Source organism: Lotus japonicus, chromosome 1, assembly GCF_012489685.1.
Source record: "Lotus japonicus ecotype B-129 chromosome 1, LjGifu_v1.2".
NCBI classification, from domain to species: domain Eukaryota; kingdom Viridiplantae; phylum Streptophyta; class Magnoliopsida; order Fabales; family Fabaceae; genus Lotus; species Lotus japonicus.
This window is the reverse complement of record NC_080041.1, coordinates 121,960,673-121,981,563: the sequence shown is the minus strand read 5'-3', so window position 1 is coordinate 121,981,563 and position 20,891 is coordinate 121,960,673. Positions and strand designations below refer to the sequence as shown.

General features: G+C 36.5%; 3 protein-coding genes across 4 annotated transcripts; all 3 read left to right on the top strand.

Annotated features, from left to right (window-relative positions):
• The first annotated feature begins 828 nt into the window (after positions 1 to 828).
• LOC130730045 (G2/mitotic-specific cyclin S13-7-like) lies at positions 829 to 3,656 on the top strand. 2 transcript variants are annotated; one of them, XM_057581922.1, is made up of 8 exons: positions 829 to 985; positions 1,366 to 1,507; positions 1,587 to 1,647; positions 1,790 to 2,029; positions 2,120 to 2,245; positions 2,367 to 2,615; positions 2,796 to 3,133; positions 3,256 to 3,656. In XM_057581922.1, exons 1-8 carry the CDS (start codon positions 949 to 951, stop codon positions 3,404 to 3,406), a joined length of 1,344 nt encoding a protein of 447 aa, XP_057437905.1. In that variant the 5' UTR covers positions 829 to 948; the 3' UTR covers positions 3,407 to 3,656. The 2 variants fall into 2 exon arrangements, with proteins under 2 accessions (XP_057437905.1, XP_057437906.1); XM_057581923.1 differs by lacking the exon at positions 3,256 to 3,656 and having other exon boundaries at positions 2,700 to 2,813.
• Positions 3,657 to 4,686: 1,030 nt separating this feature from the next.
• On the top strand, positions 4,687 to 11,932 carry LOC130730044 (calmodulin-interacting protein 111). Its single transcript, XM_057581920.1, has 11 exons — positions 4,687 to 5,075; positions 5,159 to 5,323; positions 6,192 to 7,072; positions 7,304 to 7,508; positions 8,135 to 8,342; positions 9,001 to 9,455; positions 10,054 to 10,480; positions 10,622 to 10,702; positions 10,828 to 11,018; positions 11,101 to 11,348; positions 11,520 to 11,932. The coding sequence occupies exons 1-11, from the start codon at positions 4,794 to 4,796 to the stop codon at positions 11,548 to 11,550; spliced, it is 3,174 nt and encodes a 1,057-aa protein (XP_057437903.1). The 5' UTR covers positions 4,687 to 4,793; the 3' UTR covers positions 11,551 to 11,932.
• Positions 11,933 to 17,309: 5,377 nt separating this feature from the next.
• Positions 17,310 to 19,626, top strand: LOC130730043 (transcription factor MYBC1-like). The gene has a single exon (XM_057581919.1). It carries the CDS (start codon positions 17,709 to 17,711, stop codon positions 18,639 to 18,641), a length of 933 nt encoding a protein of 310 aa, XP_057437902.1. The 5' UTR covers positions 17,310 to 17,708; the 3' UTR covers positions 18,642 to 19,626.
• Positions 19,627 to 20,891: the final 1,265 nt, after the last annotated feature.

Here is a 20,891-nt window from a genome sequence, read left to right as displayed (position 1 = left end):
ACTCATAATGACTAAAATCAAACTCGCTTACAAACTAAAAGACTTATTTGATCATTTTAACCCTTATAAAAACTAGTTAGAGCATGTTTATTTAAAAGTTATCATAATTTTTCATCCACATTTTGTTAATGTGACAAATTTGTTCCTTGAGGAAAAATCATATTCATGTAAGAAATAAAGTTAATACAAACACACCCTTAGTTAGAGCTCTATTCCTTTTACATATAGCATGATAGATAAACTATTTTAATTTTAATTTTATTTTTTTCATTAAATTTGTTTGAAAAATATTTTTTTTAATTAAAATGATTAAATTTAATTATAGAATGATGGATAATCATTTTAGAGTTAATTATTATGAAATAGTTTTTAGATAAAACTCGTTAAATCATTACCAAGTGAAACCTTCAAAATTAAATTAGTGTTCTTCATCTCCTTCATCTTACATTATCAAATTTGACTACAGTCACTCTCGAAGATATAATAATATTTTTTTTTTCAGAAAGTCCAAGATATAATGATAAAATTACTACTCATTATTTTTTTGTTATATTATTCATTTATTCCTCATTATTGGTATATAAAACTAAAAAGGAATTTAATGAATATATTTATATAATAAATATTTTATTTTTGAAGTATATCTAATAATTATTTCCAAGAAATTGTAAGAGGTCGCATCCCCCTGTATTTAAATTTCTAACGGCTATAATATTGTCCATAGCCGTCAGATTAAGATGAAAAGATCCAACGGTTAACAAGCGAAGAAAATTCGACCGTTGTGTGTGAGAATCGTCGCTTCCTTCAGCTTCAAAAGACAAGTGCTTTTCACTCTCCCTTCCCATCTCATTCGCATTCATTCTGTCAGAGAGAAAGAGAGAGAGAGCACTGGTTCTCTTCCACCCAGAACGAGAAGAACGATTTTCCAACCAAGAAGAGTTCGTAGTAATGGCTTCAAGACCCGTCGTTCCTCAACAACCCAGAGGTATTGTTACTCTCTTCCTGAATGATTGATGCGTTTTCGTTTTTCTCTGCGTTGAATCTTTCTGCAATGATCCTTTCTTGCTTTCAAATTCTGTTCTAAGATTGGGATTTGGGGTGCGTTACTTGAATCTATCTTGTTGATGAATGAATTGTTAGATAACAAGATGTCCAGAATGAAAAATCTTTTGGGGTTTTGAGAATCTGTTCAAATCACATGAAACTTTCAATGTTTCTGGGTTTTGTCACCAATCTTTGAAGGATCCAATGACCCATCTGAATGTTTCAATTTTCTTCGATTTATGATACTATGTGTGCTTGTGAACCAGTGTTTAGATTGAAAGCTATGGTGGATTCTTCTAACTGTTGTAATGTTATGTATAGGTGATGCAGTCGTTGGGGGAGGGAAGCAACAGCCGAAGAAGAACGGTGCAGCAGCGGGGAGGAACCGTAGAGCACTTGGTGATATTGGAAATTTGGATCCTGTTAGAGGAATTGAGGTCAAGCCTAATCGCCCAATCACAAGGTAGTCTCTCTTCCTCTGTTTCTGTTCTGTTTCTTTATCTTTGTCATTCTCCCTATTGATGTATGAATGATTCTTGTAGGAGTTTCTGTGCTCAACTACTTGCCAATGCACAAGCTGCAGTAGCTGCTGAAAACAACAAGGTAAACAAACCACTCTCTATGTTGCTTGTTTTATTTTCCTTTACTTGTATTTTGATTTTGATTTTGATTTTGATTTTGATTTTGATTTTGATTGGCAAGTTGTTGTAGTTTTCTGATCTTTTTTCATTCTTTGAAATTTCAGAAACAGGCTTGTCCTAATGTGGCTGGACCTCCTGCTCCTGTTGCTGCTCCTGGAGTTGCAGTGGCTAAAAGAGAGGCCCCAAAACCAGTTACTAAGAGGGTCACTGGAAAACCAAAGCCTGTTGTGGAAGTCATTGAAATAAGCCCAGATGAACAGATCAAGAAAGAGAAATCTGTGCAGAAGAAGAAGGAAGATTCCAAGAAGAAAACTCTCACTTCTGTGCTCACTGCTCGAAGCAAGGTAGATTATTAAGACCAGAACCTCTATGTGTCTGAATCATGTTTATGATCTTTTATGTATTTACAAGTTCTTTTGATTTTCTATCCTCAGGCTGCATGTGGTTTAACTAACAAACCGAAGGAGGAGATTGTTGACATTGATGCTAGTGATGTTGACAATGAACTTGCTGCTGTGGAGTACATTGAAGATATCTACAAGTTCTATAAGATGGTTGAGGTAACCTTCATGATTCCATTGATGTTACTTTTTTTTTTCATTCTTTTATGTTTGTGAGTTGTTTGATGTATTCCAATTCTAACTCTTAATATGTTGTTGATGTGCATGATGAACCTTGAAGAATGAGAGCCGTCCCCATTGCTACATGGCCTCACAACCTGAGATTAATGAGAAGATGAGAGCAATACTTGTTGATTGGCTGATAGATGTTCACACCAAGTTTGAGCTTTCACTTGAGACCCTTTACCTGACAATCAACATAGTTGATCGGTTCCTAGCTGTGAAGACTGTTCCAAGGAGGGAACTGCAATTGGTTGGCATCAGTTCTATGCTGATGGCCGCCAAGTATGAAGAAATCTGGCCCCCTGAGGTAAATTTTTGCAACCTTGATGTTCACTACAAATTGGACTATTGAGTACTGAGAAATGATGACTAACACTTGTTTTTGTAATAGGTGAATGACTTTGTGTGCCTCTCAGACCTTGATGTTCACTACAAATTGGACTATTGAGTACTGAGAAATGATGACTAACACTTGTTTTTGTAATAGGTGAATGACTTTGTGTGCCTCTCAGACAGAGCTTATTCTCATGAGCAGATACTTGTGATGGAGAAAATCATTCTGGGGAGGTTGGAATGGACCTTGACTGTGCCTACACCCTTTGTTTTCCTAACTCGCTTCATCAAGGCTTCAGTTCCAGATGAGGGAGTGACAAACATGGCTCACTTTCTTTCTGAGTTGGGAATGATGCACTATGACACCTTGATGTATTGTCCATCAATGATTGCTGCCTCAGCAGTCTATGCAGCTAGGTGCACTCTGAACAAGAGTCCTGCTTGGAATGAAACACTGAAGCTGCACACTGATTACTCAGAAGAACAACTCATGTAAGTATAAATTGCCCTGCTATGATTGTTTAGTGTTTACAACTCATTGTTCAATTGTTGATTAGCCCTGCTAAGATTTGTTTATTGTTGATTAATTATTGATATTTGTTGGGACTGAACAGGGATTGTGCTAGATTGCTGGTGAGTTTCCATTGCACTGTTGGGAATGGAAAGCTGAAGGTTGTGTTTAGAAAGTACTCTGATCCTGAGAGAGGAGCTGTTGCAGTGCTTCCACCAGCTAAGAATCTTATGCCCCAAGAGGCTAGTAGCTAGAGTATGATGACAAGTTTGAAGATAAAGAAAGGAAGCTGCTGCCAAATGCTGCAATAACCATTTGTTATTGTAATTTTTTCCTTTTTGATTTTTCAAGTCTTGTAGCAGATTAACAATATTTGATCTATATTTTTTTTTCCCTTCTCAATTCCCAATTGAAATCTTGTGTTCAAATTGATGCTAATGCTAAGCACAAATTTTACAGTGTTTTTTCCATGACACATTATTTTACAGTGTTTCTTCAAGAAAATCTCCTACTTGTCCAGACCCTTAGCAATTTCGCAATTCGTATTCTCATTTTTTTGGGGGCACACATCGGAAAATAATTAGTAGTCCTCTTTTTTTGGTACATTTAGTAGTCCTCTTTGACTCTTGAAGCATGATATTGAAAATACAGTACTTGTTTCGTATTTGGAACTTAATGGGTCTGAGCAGGCCCAACACTGCTGTAGAAAAAAGATTCACTTCATAGGCCAAAAATAAATAGGCTGTACAAGTTCACAACTGACAGAACCCAAAATTTGCTTCTCTACCTCAAGAGCATCTGCACAACAAATAAATAGATAGTAATCAAATGAACCACTTTATAACAAAAATAATAAATTAATGTTTTATAACAAAAATATTAAGAAGTGTTTTTTTTAATGAAAAATATTGAACGCCCCTAGTTTGTTCAAGTGATTGTTAAGCAGGGTCTCATGATCGAAGACTAAGAATTTCTACGAAGGAAAACTCATGATCGAAGACTATTCAAATGTTCTCTTGTCTAAGAATAAGAGAATCCTAAGAGAAAACTCTAGCATAGATAGGTGAGAGAAATAATAAAAAGAATCCCATTTTCAATGAATGACCTCTCTTTTTATAGTAGGATGATCCAAAACTTTAATGTTAGCCTAATTGAGCTCTAAGTTCTCAGTCCAAGAGTCTTTACTAGAGAAAACACGAAATTATATGGACTAAGTCTTTACTAGAGAAAACACTAAGTTATATAGACTAAGTCTTTACTAGAGAAAACACTAAGTTATATGGACTAACAAGAGATATTACCAATCACCCTAAGAAGGCCTCACCTAACCCTCCCGGTAGTCATGCCAAAATCTGACTCTGGGCATATCCTATCATGAGTCGCGCCCATGACAAATACTTTTAAAAAAATTGAACCAACAATCGAATATTTTTACTATTCTTATAGTAATTAGTTCAATTACTAATTACAATTATTTCTTATAATTTATCTGGGAAAAAAAACTTAAAACAGTTAAAACCTGAGAGAAGAAAAAAAAGAAAAAAAAAAGCAATTGGAAAAACCCTACCAGGGTTTTGCTTCACCATCAACACTCTCCCTCAAATTTGCAGTTGGAGTTTCACTGTGAGAAACAACGCAAACATGCCTTCATCTTCGAATTCAAAGCAGAAGAAGCAATCAAAGTCGCACTCACGGTTACCACCGCCGTCAACCCCCGAACCCGCCGCCACACCTTCCGACACGCATCAACTCGCCGCTCTCTGCCAAGAAGCTTCTCGAACCTTCCCATCTTTCATCGCCGAATCCTCCTTCATCGGAGAAATCACCGACGTCGATACCGCCACCATTTCCAAGGGCTCCAAAATCTGGCTCTCTGAGCCTTCCATGGTTTCCTCTTCTATTGCCCCAGGCTCCATTGTCTCCGTAATGCTTCTTCCTTCCTTCTTCTATCTCTGATTTTGCACTCATCAATTTCACTATTCTTCTTCATTTTTGCACTTTTGCAGGTGTCTATTCCGTCTTCAAGTAAAGGGAGTGAGCAATTGCGTGGCTTTCCTCTCGCGTCGTTGGGTGATGAATGTGTCAAATGCTTCGGATTGGAAGCTTGTAAGACTTTGGATGATTTCCCGGGAAACTACTTTGCGCTCGCGACCGTGTTTCCTTCTAGTAAGGTTTGTCTTGCCATTGTTCCATTGCTAGCATTTGTTCATTTCATACTATGGAACACAACTTGGAAGAAAAACAATGACATTGTGCATTCTTTGTCTAGTAGTCCTAGTTGGGTGGAGCTTGTTGCTCGGATGTTGTTTACCAAATAAAAGAGACAAGCAGGAAACACCTGCTACAGTTTGCCCCGTAGTTTCAAATTGCTTCGAAGCAACTATCTAAATAAATATAAGATTCTTCGTTTTATATAGATATCTAACTCGGGACTCTTTTTATGTCGGTTAATCATATCATATTATTTCTTAACCAAGAGACGAAGTAGCATAGGAATTCCTGCTACACAGGATGCCATGTTAGCTAAACTTGCTGAACAACAAACAACAGAAGGAAATTTCTATTAAAACTTGTAATTGACATAAGCCTATATATCCCATTATAACTAATCTTGAAGAACACAAACAGCTTGCTGAAACTGCTGTTATTCTGCTCACTTCAAATGTGATAGATAGTGTCTCACAAGATGGAAATGACTTTCCAACATATTTGGTGGGGTTCTTTTAAGCTAATTTCCAATTCAGTTCACTTGCCTAGTTTTCTTTCTCTAATTTTGGGTGGATTTCGTTGATGGATATGGGTTGATGATTTCTTTCTCCTATTTGTTTTTGTTTTGTTTTTTCTTTCTTGTAAGATGTATTTGAAGGATTATTAACATTTCTTTTTGTTTTTTCTCATTTTTTGATGACATATTCTACTATCATGTTTCTAGTCCGATTTAATGAACAGAGAAGCAAAATGTGTATGTTCTTTTTATCCCATTTATAGTTATCTATAACAGTATATCTATCTTAACCAAATTTTATGACATATATGTAGGTTTTGAAGAATGGAGTACGCCTGTCTTCAAACCTTTCTTATACCCTGGGATGTCCTCCTCTGGGCAAAAGTGTTTTTGTACACCCTTTACAGAGACAGCACTTATCTGGTCTTTCAAATGGGGGCAATGAACTGCATTCAGTAGAAAATAATAGTTTATTAATATATAATTGCGATGAATTGTATCTTGAGTTGGCTCCTTGTAATGATGGACTGCCGCTGAGAGTTAATAACTCCCCCTTGTTGAACTTGTCTAAAGTGAAATCCCGTCTCCAATCTGAGAACCACATTGTTGCATCTCCTAAAACACCGTCTTATGGATCAAAATTTTCTAATGGTAGTGGGATGACTTCTCCAATATTTGAAGATTCAGCGTCAAGTGTAGCCAATCAGAATAGTCAGTCAGTGGTTTCATTTGATGTTAGAGAGGCATTAGGGGATGAAAGTTCCAAAAAGCTACTGCAGACATCTGCAACTTCATGCTTAAGTTCTCGTTGTTTACTTCTAGGGAATCTTGTCAATGTCCCTATGTTTTCAGAGTTGTGCATTTTTCAAGTGATAGGAGCTAAAAAGGTGCCAGTTTCCACACCTGATCATTATCCATCGAGTGGAAATGATAGTTTATACCTTGAAGATTCTGACATAGCTGAGAATGTTAATGTGGTTTTCACAACCAACTTTGAAACGAAGGTGTTTCTATCTCTGCCATCAAGTGCAGCATCAGAAGAGCCAATTCAAAGAGATTTATCTTCCGCTAAACTCAAACACAAGGTTGCTAATGCTACAATACAAGATAATATTTCTAAATTGGGTGGTCTATCTGAAGAGTACACACTTTTAAAGGATATAATTTCTTCATTGCTCATAGATGCTATATCGAGGTATGTCTTGTCTAATTGCGTATGTTCACTTGTAGGGCATTCTGCAAATTCTGATTTATTGTCAAAATAAATAGCATGTTAGGCCTTTCAGTTCATTATAGGTTCGGATGTTGATGTTGCATGCATTGTATATCAGTTTATGCCAATCAATGATTGAACTTATTGCTATTATCATAGTTCATGTGCACACAAAGATTGCATGCTTATGCTTCTTGTTTTTGCAATATGTAGGTTCGGTTTACGAAGTACAAGAGGAGTCCTTCTTCATGGTCCACCTGGTACAGGAAAGACTTCCCTGGCTCAGTTATGTGCTCGTGATGTTGGGGTAAATTTTTTCCCAATAAATGGTCCTGAGATTGTTACCCAGTATTATGGAGAAAGTGAGCAAGCATTGCTTGAAGTTTTTGATTCAGCCATTCAAGCTGCACCTTCTGTGGTTAGTTATTTTGACAAAATAATGTGTTCTAGTAATTTCACATTTTGTGTTTGAATGAAATAATCTATGCTCTTGTATTGATAGATATACTATATATTTGTTGATGTTATTCATTGAAGTTTTTGACTTGAGTATATATCTTGGCATATGTCTGTTGCCTTGTTGGTACCTATTATTGTTTGAGCGTTGAAGAAATTAGAGAGAGAGAGAGAGAGAGAGAGAGAGAGAGAACTGGTAGAGAGAAAGTGGGCGAATAGAGAGAATATTGAGAGTTTGTGATAGGAGCAACCCCCCATTAAGGAGGTTTATGTTAGAAGGGGAGTCAAAGGAGGAAGGGGACACAAAATTGAGTTAGGAATTAGGAGAGGTTTTGGCCCCTCCATTCCCCTCCCCTCCTACTATTTCTGAAGCTTTCCGTACGTAATGTGGACCTATAAGACACCTTCATTTTATTATTGTTTTCACAATATAGACATTTTTCTTCAAGCTTGAAATCCTCTGGTTTTGTATGGTTAATTATTATCAAGGTTTTGGACTTGATTTGCTGAGAATAATCTGGCATATTTTAAACATGATATTTTTTTATTTTCAAAGTGGTTCAATGATAGGACTTATGTTATGTACAGGTATTTATTGATGAATTAGATGCTATTGCCCCTGCAAGGAAAGATGGAGGTGAAGAGCTATCTCAAAGATTGGTTACAACCTTATTGAATCTCATGGATGGAATTAGTAGAACAAAAGGGTTACTTGTAATTGCTGCCACTAATAGGCCTGACCATATTGAGCCAGCTCTTAGACGACCTGGAAGATTTGACAAGGAAATTGAAATCGGTGAGAAAATTCCTCCCTGTGACTAGTGTGTTATTATCTTAAAATACATATCAATTTGAGTAACTAAGAATCTTACCCATAACTTATGGCATCCACATGTTACTACTATGTAAGTATCATCTAGTTTCATGTGAACAGAGTACCTCGAGATTTAAAGGAATACCTTGGAATTAAATATCTTGTTTGATCTTTCTCAGTAAAAAAATTCCCGCAAACTGTGTCGATTGATTTTAGGAATATCTTCCATGCATTATATATTCTAAGTTGACTCTTGAGTCTTGACTGAGATTTGGTATGTTTTGAATGAATAGAAATCTGCAAGGTAGCATATTGTTGTCTTTTCATTTAGTAATAAAGATAAATGCAGCGGGTGGTCTTTTTTTTAGAGTACTAACATTATCTGCTTTGATATACATTTTTGACTTCTGTGAATTGTGAAAAATTAGAACATTAATTTGATCCTTAAAGCTGAAACAATATTAATGCCACAAGTATGTAGTTGTTGATTGGCATGTTTATGAGTGATTTATGCCTGTATGATATTGTTAGTTTGAAATATACATTTCATAGCAATAGATCTCTTGATCTGTTTTAAATGCTATAATGGATTCACAGAATTCGTTAACCATACAACTTCACCTTAAAAGCCTATATGCAGGTGTGCCATCCCCTGTACAACGAAAAGAGATTTTGCATACTCTTCTCAATGAAATCGATCACTCTCTCAAAGACGAAGAAATTAATGACCTTGCCACAGTCACTCATGGTTTTGTGGGTGCTGATTTAGCTGCCCTTTGCAATGAGGCAGCCTTGATTTGTTTACGGCGTTATGCTAATTTTAAGAAGACTTATGATCCTTATTCTGATAACATAACGGAGCAACCTGGTCTGATGAATGGCGAAACACACTTGAGAGATCATTCAGGTGTTGTAACTTCATCTGTTTTAGATGAGACAGTGTCCTCCAGTCATGTATTACCTACCAGCACGATGGGAACAACTGAAATTATGGAAATGATGTCTGATAACTGTGATGAAAAACTAATGTTGAGAGTAATTTCTGAAGATTTTCAGAAAGCTAGGATGAAAATAAGACCCAGTGCCATGAGAGAGGTATGCATAATGATGTGAGTAGTATTCGGGAGTTAGTTTTTGATAAATTATATGCTCTGTGAGCCAAGATCTGCTTGCCTTGCTAAATTGGGCTTATTTTTAGTGTTCCAAATTTTTTTTGTTTATCCCCTTGAGAAAATACCTAATTTTTGATAACCTGGCTCATTGAAATTACTTGTACAGGTGAATTCGGCTCTAATCACTGCCGCCATTAATTGTTATTAGTTATAATCTGAATAATTAACTATTTTGAAATATAGGTTCATGTCTAGGGAATTTTCGCCAAAGGAAAATATAATATCTTTGTAATTGTATTATCATGATCTACTATTTATTTGATACAAACTATCAAATTTAAAGAACTTATGATCATAAAGCATTCTACTATAGTGAGATGGATAATATTACACAACGGAAAGTATGTTTGAAGTCTGCTGAGTTAATTTTGTTATCATTATATGATTTTCCTTCCGATGAATATTCTGTTCAAGGTTATAGTTTCTAACATGTTTACAGACCAGGATTTTCTTACATCAAAGTTTTATCAGAATATAAAGTGAAGCATAATACTCTGGTTGTCAATTTTGTGTCTACCTAGGTAATCCTTGAGGTTCCTAAGGTGAAGTGGGAAGATGTTGGAGGCCAAGATGAGGTCAAAACTCAATTGAGGGAAGCAGTGATATGGCCCCAGGAACACCATGATGCATTCACCCGTATTAGAGTTCGCCCTCCAACTGGTATATTATTGTTTGGGCCTCCAGGTTGTAGCAAAACCCTCATGGCACGTGCAGTTGCTACTGAAGCTAGACTGAATTTTCTAGCAGTCAAGGGACCTGAACTCTTCAGCAAATGGGTTGGTGAATCTGAGAAGGCTGTCAGATCTTTGTTTGCAAAAGCAAGGGCCAATGCCCCTTCAATTGTATTTTTTGATGAAATAGATGGTCTTGCTGTAACTCGTGGGAAGGAAAGTGATGGGGTTTCAGTGTCGGATAGGGTCATGAGCCAACTTCTTGTTGAAATGGATGGTTAGTGTTGCTTAGAATGTTATAAAACTAATAAACTGTTCTGTCTTTATATCCATGGGCCAGAAAATGACATTTTGTGAAATCAGATGTTTTTCGAACTTTAGACACACATTTTCATTACAAAAACTTCATTTGTACCAGGTCTGCATGAAAGAGTTCATGTTACTGTCATAGCTGCTACAAATAGGCCAGACAAGATCGACCCTGCCCTTTTAAGACCAGGTAATATCTGTTATGTTTTTCTGTGTACCTTCTTCACATGCACACACGAGGCACGGAGGAGGATGAGTTGTTTGAAGCAGAACAGCTTAAGTATGCATCACCTGACAGATGTAAGTCTTTTACAGGACGCTTTGACCGGCTGCTATACGTTGGACCTCCAAATGAGATGGACAGAGAAAAGATATTTCACATTCATTTGCGTAAAATTCCACATGATTCGGACATTAGCCTTAACGAGCTGGCTCGGCTCACAAATGGCTGTACTGGGGCTGACATATCACTAATATGTCGGGAAGCCGCTGTTGCAGCTTTTGAGGTTTGTCTTTCAGCATGATTTCTGATGGATGTGTTGTCACAAAAATAATATTAATTTGGAATTTCTTTTGTGATGTTATTAGGAGAGTTTTGATGCTTCAGTTATAACAATGAAGCACTTAAAGATGGCAATCAAACAGGTTCAGCCTTCAGGAGTTCAGTCCTACCAAACACTGTCAGCAAAATTTCAAAGGGCTGTTCCCTCTTGTGATATAAAAGATGAATCCGATCACTGTTCTGATGTAAAAGATGAATCCAATCACTGTTCTAATGTAAAAGATGAATCCAATCATATGCAGTGCAAAAGTGGATCCACTTGGTTCAACATTTGGTATTTCTTATTCCAGCTATTGTGATATTTGGATTCTTTTACTTTGTTTCTTTAGGGGTCTGCGAGGTGGAAATAAGAAATGAGTGTTTATTGATTTCAGTTGAAACATAAATTCTGGTTTTATTTTTCACCTTAAGCTGTGACTAATTATCTTTTTCCTTCATTGAGCAGGAAGTTCATAAAATCTTTCACGTTCTTCTGACAGATTCTAGCCGTATATTTTATTGGAGGACTGCTCGAAGATGTTAACCACAATCCACAGAGACTTATTGTGTTCATAATATTCCACTGATTTGGTTCATGTGCATGATTATGAAGCTTAATCATGGGGATCGTCTGCACTGCAAACTGACTAGATTGAGCCTTTATTCAAAGTAGAGTGCAGTAGCAATGCTTGTCATTGGGTTCATTTTCTATGTAGCATAAATTAGTTTATACTTTGTGATTGCTATTTGTTTATATTTTAAAACCTGTACTTAGCATTAGAATCTTATGAAGCATCAATTAATTTATATATGGTATGAAATTTTGTATACACTGGTTCAATTAATGAGATTAAATTATAAAGTTATTTAGTGGATTAAGTTTGGAAAACTTCAGATAATGCATGATTCTTATCATATTCACTGTATTTGCATACATTTTTAGATTGTTTGTAAAGTAAGCAGAAAGTAGGGGGGGGGGGGAATGAAATAGGACTCATTAAAAAGATTATTCCCTTACAAATTCAGGAAAGGTAAAGTTATAAAACGCCAAGATAGTGGGAAAATATTGATAGCAAAAGTAATAATTAAATAGCAATGACAATAAAATAGGATAATATAATTAAATAGTAAGTTAAAAGAGTGGTTTAATCTTCCTTTCTGTGTGCCTTATTTACTGATAGTGCATTGCTTTTAGCCTTTTTCACACAAGTAAAACATTTTATTTTCTTGGTTTGGCATGGTGGTGTCAACTTTTAACTTTTAAGCTTTCAAATTGAAACAAGTGGCAATTAAAGGCTACGAATTTGCTTGACTCTGCTTCAGGATATGTCTAGCCAGTGGAAGCAACACATTAAAGCATCCACCTGCATTTGTCATTATATATGTGGAAAAAAGATAGAGATGAACTTGAAAATGCACACAAAACTTCAAATGGTGAGAGTGATTGGAGATAATAGTGGGTGATAAGGACACAAAAAATAGAGAGACTGGAAGGATATAAAATAACTACAGATAGGAAAGTGAAGCCACAAAAGAAGTGTATGATGAGGGTAGAAGAAAACAATATACAAAAATTTCTTTCCTCACTCTTTTTAATTGTTGTTCCAAATGAATGAGAACTCCCTACCTATTACTTTTGTTTCTTCTATTCCAAAATTTATTGATTCAAACAATGCATTACCCAAGCCAATTTTTTCATAATTTTCTATATTTTACCATTTTATAGTTAGACTGCCATGGTTTATACTTTTTAAAATAAATATGACGGTCAAATTTTTCATATTTCGATTTTTTTTTTGATAGGCAAATGTTAGTGGTCATATTTCATCTTATTGGTTTACATCTTTGAAGTCATGAAAACTGAAAAGTGATAATAGTTCCAATGAAGAGGAATTATGCCTAAGTTTTGTAAGAGATTTCAACTCTTTTAAAGCTTATTTGGCTAACGTACAATATATTTGACTAGTTTATAGTCTTTCTAGAGATGTTTAGTAATCAAGTATTTATAGTGTTTTTTTTAAAACAACTTCTTCTGGCTTATCTTATGTCCATTTTAATTTTTATTTTTATTATTTCAGTAAAATTTATTTCTACTGTTTCATACTTACTCTTTCATAATGACTAATGAGCCAAGTCCAACATGATATGTCTGAAGACAGGGAATTCTAGATTTCTAAAATTAATAAGGTACATATAAATTTAGTATTTTTCATGAATATTCCTGCTAGGTGAAGAGGGGAAATTTAAAAAGAAAATAAAGTAGTAGTACCATTACCATAGAACACAAGGGGGTATAATATATAGTCTGTCATAAATGCCAAGACATTAATGATAGAAGGGATATACCACCTGTCATGATATTAGTAATTTGAAGTTGAAACATGGGTATCACATGGGAGGTACCTTATCATATTACTTTGATTCAATTGGTCGATTAGTAATTTAGTACTCACTGTTAGCAATGAAATGCTGCACGAGGAAACATGCGACTTTATAGGGACAATAATTGTGCCTTTCTTTCTTTGTTTGCTAATAATAGCTAGACAAACCCTCTACGTTTCATGCCTTTTGTGTTTCAATCTGCAGTTTATTTAGTGCAATATGTGATTGGGGTATAAAATCCCATTTCTGCAACCAACAGGTATCCCACTTGCCACACTTCCCTTCTAGGCATGCTTTTCATGGTTTCTGTTCCACCCTCAAACAAAACATATAGTACTTCTTTATTTCTCTATTATTTGCTCTGGGGCCTGGTAACTTTTTCTTATTAATTTGCAACTCTCTTTTCTATTGGTCCTTTTTTAATTTTTGGCTCGTATTCTTGTGTGCAATTCTTAAATTCCATCTAATTAATTAGTGTCAAAATAAAAACATTATACCCTTTAAGTTTTCCTTGTGCATTCTTTCAAAAACAAAAGTTTTCCCTGTGCATATATCCTATTCTCCATTTACTTTAATCTTACACTAATGTTATCTTTACAAACTACATATATCTCCTCTCTCACTCAGAGCGAGAAGAAAAATGAAAAAGAAAAAGAAAATCAGAGATTCTTGATGCATTGTCATCATAGTCTTGCATGGTGGTATTTATGCTATTTCCTCAGTTGTTCTAGTGTTTTTTCAAATTACAATCCTCTCATGTCATCATCAAATAATGTTAGGTGAAAACAGGGACTGATGCACTTGAGGCTAAGGGGTAATAAAATTTTCAGCTTTCGTCAATAGTCAATACTATACTATAAAATTATAATATAAAGTATTTAATTGTCCAGGAAAATATGCTCGTAGTTTTACAATGTTACTTTCCATGCTTAACTTTGTTTACTTTTGATCTGATTTCTTAATCCAACTTTTTGTTTACTCCTTATGCCAAAATCAATACCTACTGAATTATTGTATCAACCCCAATACTTTTTGTATTTAATGGTTACACTCCCTTAACCTTCTTTTATTTCTTCAAAAATCTTCAGACTTTAGCGAGAAATTAAGAGGTATTGTTTAAAAAAAATCATTTTCCACCAAAAAGAGATTAATTTTCCTCAAAGACAATTGAAATGAGTTTTCTCTGTTATGAATACTATCAAGAATTAAATGCAAAATCGTATGGGAAATGAATTGTTGAACTGCTGCTTAGTTACTTATATATATAGAAGTATTTTAATAGTGTTGAGAATGAAAATATTGTGAAATGTTTTTAAAATATGGAAACTAGAGTTGTCAATCCTGGATAGCGAAGCGTAGAGGCCGACCCAAAAAATGATATAGCGATATGGCACATAGTGGGATTTCCGCTACACTTACGAAGAAGGAGGAGGAGTCTCCAAAAGCGTCCTAGACCTCGTCGGAGGTCACACAGTGATGGCTGGAAAAGGGGCACTACGGGGGCTAGAAGAGAGTCGCAAAGATGAAAATTAAGTTTCATTTCTATGTTGATGCTAAAACCCAAGGAGGGCGAATGAGGAGGCTGGATGATGTTGGAGAAGTTTCTTGCAACGTGCTAGTCCTCGTCGGAGCTCACAGGGTGGGTAGAGCTCTAGATGACGGTGGCTAGATGATGTCACCGCCCAGTCTTCTCTGCGGAAGAAAAGTCGTAGAAGAGAGGCGCAAAGATGAAAATAAAGTTTCATTTCTACTTTGATGTGAAGGAGGAGGCTAGAGAAGTTGTCAAAAGCGTGCTAGTCCTCGTCGGAGGTTACACAGTGGTTAGAACTCTGGACAACAATGATTTGAGGATGTGTCACCACTCAATATTATCTACGGAGAAAGTCATAGAAGAGGGCATACAGATAAAAATTAAGTTTCATTTCTACTTTGATGCAAAAACCCAAAACTACCCTTAAATTACATTTTAGCAGTAAAATTTTGAAGGTACTTTTATATTTTCACCTCTTCTTCCTAGGGTTTTCGATCTCTCGTTCTTGTAGCGTTACAAAGGTACTGAGAGATTTGATATTTTAGCCGCGAAGCCCGACCTCAAAACACAATGGGGTGACCTGTAGCTGCTATGGGTTGCTCTGCCCTCCTCTGCGTGCGTTGTGATCACTTCCATGCAGGGGCATATCCAAGATTTTCTTGTTGGGGGGAGGGGGCGAGATATAAGACTAAAAAAAATCTTAATTGAATATTATATAAAGTTTAAATAATAAAAAATTATTTAAATACAACTCTTCGTTCTTAAAATTTAGAAGAAAATGTAAATTTAATCAATCATTAATTACTTCAGATTTTGAATTTATTTTGTTTTAAATAATGAAGTTTTGTGATAATTAAGAGACTCGACTAAAATTCTACAACAACAACATTTTTTTTGGGGAGGTGCGGGACTACGACTACAAAAAATACCTATAGTCGGTGAAATTTTCAAATTTGTTGGGGGCGATGATCCTTGTCAGCCCCTCCCTAGATACGCCCCTACTTCTATAATAAAAACTCATATAAAACAACTAAGATTTGTATTCAAACTTTTAAAAATAATGTTATTTTTTAATATTGGAAATTTGTATGTGTATATTGTTTCACAAAATAAAATTTATGGATCCAGGTGATGCAATTTTTTTATTTCTCGCCATAAGCATTTAGAGGAATTATTCAATTTAAGGATTATGATTTTTGGTATTAGCAATGAGAAATAACTGAATTTAAAAAGGGGAAAATTAAGAAGAAAAATATTTTGATGACTAGCTCAAAGTTACCATCATGATGCAAGCAAGGCAAAAAAGCAGGTCAAGTTATTATTCCCTATCTACAAAACAAGAAAGAAATTCCACAAAGCTAAGAATCTTTACTTCTCTCTCCTCATTTTTCCTGATCTCAACTCTTTCCCATGCCCGTACACTTCATCCTTATTGTACCCAAATTCAAACACAACATGCAATTGCATTGCACGCGCCACTGTATCTGCCGGCCCAATCACCCAATCAAATCATCAATACACCAACACAATAATCACAATGTGCATTTGTTGTCATGTATGAAGGTACCTTGGGAATACCGTAATAAATTAAATTAATTTAAAACAAAATATCTACTCCAACTCTGACATAACTAATAAAGAAATTAAAACAAACAAGAGAATATCTAGGTATGTAATAAATTTTAAACCAAAATTTAAGCCATATTATTATTCGTACTACTACTTCATAATTTCACAATCATTCATGCATCACGGTAGGTAAAGTGTAAGAGAGAACATCCGAGGGTGAACCAGGAGGCGCGTGGAACACACGCGCCACCTAAAAGGGGAAAATAAAAACCGTGGATTATTATCTTTGAACACTTACCGTCAAGTATAAATGTTTACGTGTGTTATTTCATATATCTCAAATCATCAATAGAGAATTTGTTATGTTAAGTTTGATCTAACTGAAAAAACATAATTATAACACATTGGCATAATTATATTAAGTTCAATCAGTTTGGATTTTCATTGAATTAAATGTGAATCCACATTAAAACTAACGTGTTAAAATATTGTTTTTTTCGATTCATATAAAACTCACAATGACAAATTATCGTTTCTCAAGTGGTATTTTGAAAGACGTGAAATCATATTTGTGTTCCCTCTTATTTTTTTGAGTCGAAAACATTCACATCATCGTGGGACTTGCTTTTCCAGCAAGAGTTTTTTTAGATCACAAGACTCAAACCAGAGACTTTGCTTAAGGGTAATCTAGCATGTAAAACTTCGCCCAAATCCCAAAAAAGAAAATAAAAAATAAATAAATAACCCATAAAAATCAGAAGGGAAAGCATCAGCAACAGTACGCACAATAAAAAGCTGAAAAGAAAGAAATACAAGATCCACCTCGAACCTCTCTCCACTCCTCTCCACCACACTCCCACCACCACTCTCCGCCTCTCTTCTCCCTAAACCACCACCACCACCACCACTCTCTCACACACACTCTCTATCCCTCAATCAAATTCTAGACACACAGATTTCCCTCTCAAACAATCAAATCCCCATCTTCTCCTCCACCACCACCACCACCAACACTTCTCTTTCACTATCTGAAGAAAATTCAAACGACCCATTTGTTCAATTCAACACCCAAATCCAAAAACCTTGTTATTCCTGAAGAACAATCAAAATCAGTGAGGTTGGAAGAGGAACTAGCTGGTGGGTCTGTGTGTGTGGGAGATTTGGAGAACAACAATGAGGGAAGACGATTCAAATTGGTTCGTTAGATGGGAAGAAGAGCTTCCTTCACCGGAGGAACTCATGCCGTTATCCCAAACCCTAATCACCCCTGATCTAGCCATGGCGTTTGACATCAGAAATTCTCTCACCGCCACCATCAACAACAACCCACAACAACAACACCAACAGCAGCAGCAGCTTCAGCTTCAGCAGCAGCAGCAGCAGCAACAGCAACCGCCGCTTTCTTCTAACCCTTCTTCTCTTCCTTCATCCGCCGATTTTGCTGATTCCGGCGAGCTGGGCTCCGGCAACGGCGGCGAGGAACCGGCCAGAACTCTCAAGAGGCCGCGCCTGGTTTGGACCCCGCAGCTCCACAAGCGGTTTGTTGACGCCGTGGCGCACCTTGGGATCAAGAACGCGGTTCCGAAGACCATAATGCAGCTCATGAGCGTTGATGGGTTGACCAGGGAAAACGTCGCTAGCCACCTGCAGAAGTATCGTCTTTACCTCAAGCGCATGCAGGGGATTTCCGCCGGTGGTCCCGGCGGCGGCGGTGCAGGACCGGCAGGCTCTGCTGACCCTACTGACCACCTCTTTGCTAGCTCCCCTGTGCCGGCTCATTTCTTGCATCCTACTGCCCGGCCTAATTCCGATCACTTCCTGCCGTTTGTGCCTGTGCCGGCTGCCCTCCACCACCACCATCAGCAGCAGCAACAGCAGCATCACTTGGCTGCGGCGGCGCAGTATCACCGGCCGGTGGGGCATTTCGGGTCGCCCCCGAATGGTCACTTTGAGAATCCCTTCCTGTCCAGGCAGCAGCAGCTTCATAGGATGGGGGCACCAGTGCACAACAACCCTGCTTTGTCTAGTTATGTGGAGGACATGGAATCTGCCAATGCATCAGGAGGGAGGAAGGTTCTTACTTTGTTTCCAACAGGAGATGATTGAATTTGTGTTATAATTGTATACAGTTGACATGTCATCTTGTTGTCTTGTGAAATTGATGTTTGGAGGTGTACTTAGAGTTTGGTCAGGGTCTTAGTTGTTAATTGGTGTTAGGGTTGTTGTCTTATTGATCATATGGTGTTACTAGCTGGTATTGGAGTCTAGATTGTTGAGTCTGCAGATCCAAATGCTCATGTCATTCTTATTTGGCTTGATCTGTGGTGGTACTAATTGGTATTCATAATGAGTATTGATAGGGATTCTACTGTGGTGTCCTTCCTGTAAGAAACATACCTTGTTGGTGGTAGTCTATATTCTCTGTCAGCTTCTGGTGGCTGAGATTCATCATGATGTCACCTTTTGGCGGCAATGGTAGTGTCTGTAAGCCTGTCGGTGAATCCGTGGCTGTATGTCGTTAGGGCTTCCTCTATGTTGATTTATTCGGTGGTTGTCCGGGAATTCGGCTGCAGCTCCAAATAATCCGGAACGTTACTGCTTAGGAAGTTCATTGATGGCAGGAGAGGCAAAAGGAATAAGTTTGGCATTTATCTCTGCAGGTGGTAATAAATATGCATTACACTCGCTCAGTAGAAACTAATGGAAGCAGATCTGATTGGCATATTTGGTTGTGAATTCTTCAACTAAATCCGGGAGCCTCTATTGTGAAAGACTTGTCTCGTCCTTGTCAAGTTTTTTTGTCCCGTAGAGGTGAGTTGTACATTGTTCGATTCTATAGAAGACTTTAATGCCTGATGTAAGGCAATCGTTTGAAATTCTAATCTTACTCCAGTGTGGGGTTAATTTCTGTATGCTAGATGAACTCAAGTAAACTAGTTCCACAATTTCAGGGTTCACCCTGCTTAAAAGAAAACAATAAGTTCATGTTACTTAATTGTGTATTTCTTCTTTGACTAGAATTCCTGATTCCCTTATGTACTAAGTACTGAGACTCTTAATGAGTCATATTATTTGATGATGAATTTGCTCATGATCAGTGTTTTAGCCATTCTCTGTTGGAATGCATTAACCAATGTTGTATGCTATGATCTGTCATAGATAACGTGTTTGTGCTTCAGAAAATAGGTTTTAGACACACAGATGCGCATGGATTGTATCAGATGAGAGGATGTTCATGTAGATGAGTTAATCCTGATCATACAGTTGTGATTAGAATTAAGCAAAACAATCTTGATTATTTGTGAATGATTGTATAGGCAAGGTTAAATCCTGATCACTTTCACTTGATATGCCTTATAGTTTGTTTTGACACACACACACAATGTACTTGGAGTTGCAGAGTCATGACTCAGTTGAAATATAACCTGCTCTTGAAAAAATGAATTGTTAAACCAATTGGATTGTTATAGAATTTTAATAATATGCTTTCATTCTAGTTAATCCAATTGTTTTTATTTTTGTAGTTTTAATTTTTACCTACATTAGCTCCAAAAAGTATGAACATTTGAACTCCAATCAATTTTCTAATACTCCAATGCATTTTAAGTCCGTTTTCTTCTTTCATAGTTATCCTCAGTCTCTATGATTAGCTTTTATGTGCTTGAAACTAATTCTTAGTTCCTCAAATAATGTGTTCATTGTATGTGAAGCTCCATGAGTTTGATTTTTAAGCCGTTTCACTTCTCTAGTTCTTTGTTTAAAATTCCACAATTTCTTCATGTGTTGTTGTCGCCTAATTTCTTGAATGTGTGAAAGAAGAAACATGGTTTCTGGCTTCAGCAAGACAGGATCATTTTCACCAAAGCTTATAAACAATTTAGTTACTACTTATCAAAATATTTTCTTCCATTGTGCTAAAAAGCTTTTTTGCTCTGTTCCCGGTTGGAAATGAAAATGTCATGAGAGTGTTGGCATGGTGCAAGTTAAAATCTGCTTTTATCTTAACTAAGGTTTGTGATTGTCTCATGTTATCTTGTGCCATGTTTGCTTGCGCGTAAGGAACTCCAGAATCGCTTAAATTCCTGAGAAGCTACACCTAGAATTCCCACACCTTTTAATCCTTTTTTCGTAATGGGAATGTTTGGATACCCTTTGATGTAAGTGCTAATAGGCGTCAGCACTTCTAAGCAGAACTCTTCTGATGAATTAAGATGAATGTGTTTTCACGTTAATTCAGCTGGTATCCAAACACATACTATCACATTTTCAATCAACTAGTGCAGCAACACTTGGGTCTCATGTCTTGTGAAAGTAATTTCTCAAAGATATTTTCATTCTTTTGAGATTCTGTACTAC

What these genes read in the sequence shown, in the direction of transcription:
- LOC130730044 (XM_057581920.1), top strand. Translation starts at nt 4,794, where the DNA reads ATGCCTTCATCTTCGAATTCAAAGCAGAAGAAGCAATCAAAGTCGCAC. An exon ending in ACTTCTTGTTGAAATGGATG is followed by an intron (nt 10,481 to 10,621) that starts GTTAGTGTTGCT and finishes CATTTGTACCAG; the next exon opens with GTCTGCATGAAAGAGTTCAT. An exon ending in TCCACTTGGTTCAACATTTG is followed by an intron (nt 11,349 to 11,519) that starts GTATTTCTTATT and finishes TTCATTGAGCAG; the next exon opens with GAAGTTCATAAAATCTTTCA.
- LOC130730043 (XM_057581919.1), top strand. Translation starts at nt 17,709, where the DNA reads ATGAGGGAAGACGATTCAAATTGGTTCGTTAGATGGGAAGAAGAGCTT.
- LOC130730045 (XM_057581922.1), top strand. Translation starts at nt 949, where the DNA reads ATGGCTTCAAGACCCGTCGTTCCTCAACAACCCAGAG. An exon ending in CCTAATCGCCCAATCACAAG is followed by an intron (nt 1,508 to 1,586) that starts GTAGTCTCTCTT and finishes TGATTCTTGTAG; the next exon opens with GAGTTTCTGTGCTCAACTAC. An exon ending in AAGAAATCTGGCCCCCTGAG is followed by an intron (nt 2,616 to 2,795) that starts GTAAATTTTTGC and finishes TTTTTGTAATAG; the next exon opens with GTGAATGACTTTGTGTGCCT.